This window comes from Octopus sinensis, linkage group LG25, assembly GCF_006345805.1.
Source record: "Octopus sinensis linkage group LG25, ASM634580v1, whole genome shotgun sequence".
Lineage (NCBI taxonomy): Eukaryota > Metazoa > Mollusca > Cephalopoda > Octopoda > Octopodidae > Octopus > Octopus sinensis.
Window position 1 is genome coordinate 9,750,500 of NC_043021.1, and position 4,527 is coordinate 9,755,026.

The 4,527-nt window shown below is 37.3% G+C and overlaps 1 protein-coding gene across 1 annotated transcript in view; it reads right to left on the reverse strand.

Moving 5' to 3' along the window:
• The window catches only part of LOC115224494 (inactive hydroxysteroid dehydrogenase-like protein 1), a 20,538-nt gene extending 16,663 nt beyond the window's left edge, over positions 1-3,875 (reverse strand). The window contains exon 1 of the mRNA XM_029795404.2: positions 3,454-3,875. Within this exon, the coding sequence (XP_029651264.1) occupies positions 3,454-3,661 (208 nt within the window). The 5' untranslated portion in view covers positions 3,662-3,875. The remainder of the gene's footprint in view (positions 1-3,453) is intronic.
• Positions 3,876-4,527: the final 652 nt, after the last annotated feature.

Here is a 4,527-nt window from a genome sequence, read left to right on the forward strand (position 1 = left end):
CTCGGGAGACAATGGAGTTGCGCATAAAATAATCTTGTCTGGTTTTTACATTCCATGTCCTAATACATCTCCTGCTGTGGCTGTGTAGTCCTATCCTGGACAAACACTCCCTCTGGCAGGTGCCGCAAATGTAGCGAAGGCTTTGCCCGACTGGTTGTAATGTTATAGTTTCTTGTTGATGTCTTTTCTTTCCATTTCTCCTCTCTCTCTCTCTCCTTTGTGTTCCTTCTTCTACGGTGCATCGCCAATCTCCACAGTTGCTAATATTGATGTCGCATGCCTTCATGTCCCTTTTGCAAACATCCTTGTATCGTAAGAACTGTTTTCCCACAGACCTAGTGCCCCTAGCAAGCTCTCTGTAGAGTATGTCCTTGGGAATTCTGCCATCTTCCATACGACTAATATGTCCAAGCCATCTTATACGTCTTTGTATGAGGAGTGCAAACATGCTTGGTATTCCTGCTTGCTTGAGGACATCTTTGTTGGGGACATGATTCTGCCATTTTATGCCAAAGATTTTCCAGAGGCAGCGCAGGTGAAAGATATTTAGGCAACACTCTTGTCGTGTGTATGGCATCCAGGTCTCACTGCCATGCAGTAGACTGCTAAGTACACATGCCTGGTAAATCTTCATCATTGTTTTGCATTAATCATACAATATCTCACAGCTCCAAGATTTCAATGATGTGATTGTTTAGTTTGAGAATGACACTGTAGGATAAGGTATGGGAGGCCAAACCTGGCCTGTTTGAGCAAAAAACAGGTAAAATATTTTTGCTAGATATGGTCCGTTTTAATCCTAAAGGGTTAATTCACACCCATCGTCCTTTGCACATGATTAATGAGGCACACCTTTGATCAAGGCTTGTTACTAACCCGGCTGAAACCGGCTCTGGCTCTATAGTACAAATGTCTTGTTTTCATAAGTTTTGAATTAAAATCTTCCACCAAACCTTAGTCACAATTTATGTTCCTAACACTAGCTGAATGATAACCAAGTTATTTTACTAAATTCTTTGTTATATTTAAAGTAATTGAAAGAAACACAGAGCATCTCAAAATAAATACAGTAACTTCTGCTTTGGTTGTCATCTGAAAATTCCCTTATCTCGCATCTTACCATCTTGTAACCTCTAGACACAGACATACTCCAGATAACATCTAACACAGATACGTTATCTGTTAATAGTTCACCCTTTTCTGTACCAATGTGTCCTCCACTCACACTGACTTCACGGCACAGCCACAAACTGAGTAAAACTCACAATACATAGTCTCTAGAACTCACATATTTTTTTTATTGTTGTTTAACCACGGGGCATCCCTAGTTGAGCAGACCTATGACATGGATGTTCAAGCCTTAAACATCGATGTTTTGTCCCGAATTAGACCTGGTCGAGCAGAACAATGTATAAAGGTATTCCAATGACAAAATGACAAGTAGAACAAAAAACGGTAAATTTTCAGAGTAAAATTTACCAAAACACAAATGAATCCAAGCTTGTGGTGCACCCGAGCACTGTATACAATAATTTCATTATTATTATTTTTACTTAGACACTAGTGCCTTTGATATAATTAAGCTCAACAGGACAGTTTTACCCCACAGACATTAATCCATAGGAACAAAAAAAAAAAAGAAAAGCATTCAAAACTCTCGACGATATAAGAACGAGTTTATCTCGTAATTGAAACTCATGAAAATAATTGCGCGAAATGATATTTCAAATCTGTTGAGTTGAATACGCTGATAAATTAGACCAACATTATACGAGTCATTTAAGTATTAACGGTGCAATTAGTAATTAATTGTAAATTTGGGTGACAAAAACAGGGATACTTGATGAAGTGAAACTGTAAATAAATTTCTGTTAACGAAATATCAAATTATATAGAAGCATTAATCGATATATATATACACACGCACGCACGCACAGCCGTGTCGTTGAGAAACTTCGAAACCCAATGGGTTTAAGTTCAATCTCAAACCCATGTGTTTGTATTTAGCAGTAAAAAAAAAAAAAACCAATGTTACGCCCCTTAATGTCAAAGAATACCAAGAGTGAATATGGTCGACTTAAAAAACCCCTTTTTAGCATGTGTCACAAAGTGGCTGCAGTGCAATGACCGAGGCCCTCCAACGAGTTTTTTTTTGGGTTTTTTTTTAAGAGTGTTAGGGAGGACGATCTTACCATTTAGAATATTGATTGTTAATATAAGTACAAAGACAAATTTAAGGAGATGTCAGTTTCACGCTCTTGACTGGTGCTTTAGTTTATCGACTTCCACGAGGAAGAAGGCAATACAACTTCAAGATTTGAACTCATTTAAAATATTTTTTTAAAAAACACAGAAATTTTCTGACCCCCACCTCCTTTAATTTATTTATTTAATATCAAAATGAATGGAATAGCAACAAAAAAAAAAACAGAAAAATGAGTGAAGTACATTTCGAGATTTCGTTACGTATCATTAATGTCGTGAGTTCAGTTTTCACCAGGGTCGACTTCGCCTTTCATCCTCCAGAGGTCGTTAATATAAAGTACCAGTCATAATTACAAGGATCGATATAACTAATTTAAGTACTAAACTGAAATATAATGAATGTTTATGGAAAACAAAACTAAAAAGTTGTTGATGTGTTGACTAATTCTAAATATATTCATCCTAACAGGATTTCCTTTCTAGTATTCTAATAACTGTTCTATTGAAGGTAACCTTTCCATTTAATAGATAAGACACATCAAGACTTAATTAAAAAAAAAAAAAGGGACTCGCAGCATAAAACAATGTCACATTTTCTTTAAAGGGAAAAACTACAAGAGCATAGCAAGTGACTTTTATTTTGATAACTTAGAGTATAACAAAAATAATGAGTAGTATATTTATTTCTTTGGTAATATAGTTTGTATGAGTGTGAGGGGACAGAAAAAACAATACAAATAAAGGAAACAGACTCCGTTTCTTGTCTAGCTTAAAACTAAGTTACGGTGGGTCAAGGTCATTGGAAAACTATCACATTTCATAAGTTCTTACGCGTATTAAAAATGTTTTGTCTCGAGCGATCCGGTGTTTCGAGCAAAGAAAACTTTACTTTAATTCACATATAATAAACTCGAGCAAACATAAATGTCGACATGATAGGGAGGGGTCAGTTTTGTTTGTGTTTTGCTTGTTAGTTGGTTTTTTTCGCATAGAAACTATTCCTTTTCGAAAAAAAAGTATCTTGACAAACTTCGCTGACGCGGTTTCAAAAGCAAGCTTCTGCTAAAGCGAGCGGTCTAAAAAAAAAAGGTGGGGTAAAAACAAATTAAATCTCTTGGTTTAAAACTGACCAGTATAATTAGGTCTGCATAAATTCACGAGAAATTCAAGAGGGTTACGTATATGTGAAACAAACAAACGCAATACAACCGCACGCACTCATAAACGTTAATTGCTAAACATACCTACCTGCCCATTTGCCATAGAGCTGCTTAAAGTCTGACTGTTGTACTTTACTCAACACATGGCAATTACACGAACGCAATATCGTGTACGTGAAACCAATTACTTTTTTAGCGCCGTAGTATACTCCAAGAATTGCTAAAGTGTCCCGGGCAGAAGAAAACACCTCGGCACATTGCCGAAAGAGGAGGCCGAAGCTGTCAACATAAGCCATCGTCGAATGCCATTGGTAATAAACCCTCTGCTAGAATTGGAGAGCACAGTCGGCTCAAGGCTGATAACTCTATCTATCTCAAATGATTTCTGTTCCTTGTGTTGTTTCATTGAGGAGTGGAGACCGGAGATGCGGCGACCTGGCAGAATCGTTATAACGCCGTGCGAAATGCTTCGCGGTATTTCGTCTGCCGCTACGTTCTGGGTTCAAATTCCGCCGAGGTCGACTTTGCCTTTTATCCTTTCGGGGTCGATAAATTAAGTACCAGTTACTGGGGTCGATATAATCGACTTAATCCGTTTGTCTGCCCTTGTTTGTCCTCTCTGTGTTTAGCCCCTTGTGGGTAGTAAAAAAATAGGAGATGCGAAGAAAGTGAGAATTCTCGTCACGCCTCCAAAACGCACAGCATACGAACTTTTATTATTATTATTATTATTATTCTTAATTAAAAGGTGCAACAATTTAGATCTCATAACCATGGCAACCCATCAACTTTTGTTGCATAAACAGGAAAGTACAGAACTTTCCATAGTCTACATTACTGCATGTACTTTATATGCACTTTCTGACAAGTTGTGGTGCACCTGAGCACTGTATACAATAATTTCCTTATTATTATTATTATTTATTTAAATTTGGCATTCCTTCGATATGGCTCGACAAAAATCAAAACAGTTCACTTCGGGGTATTTCCGCGGGTTGTGGAGTATAGACATAACGAAGATATATGCCAGCAATGGCTCGTTTTAAACTTGAAGAAAAAAAAGGCCTTGCATATTTGTTCTTACCTGTTTCGTGTGTGTGTGTGTGTAAAACCGCAAATTGCCAAGCAGAAAACAGAATCGAACTGTCATTTGCTTCCACGG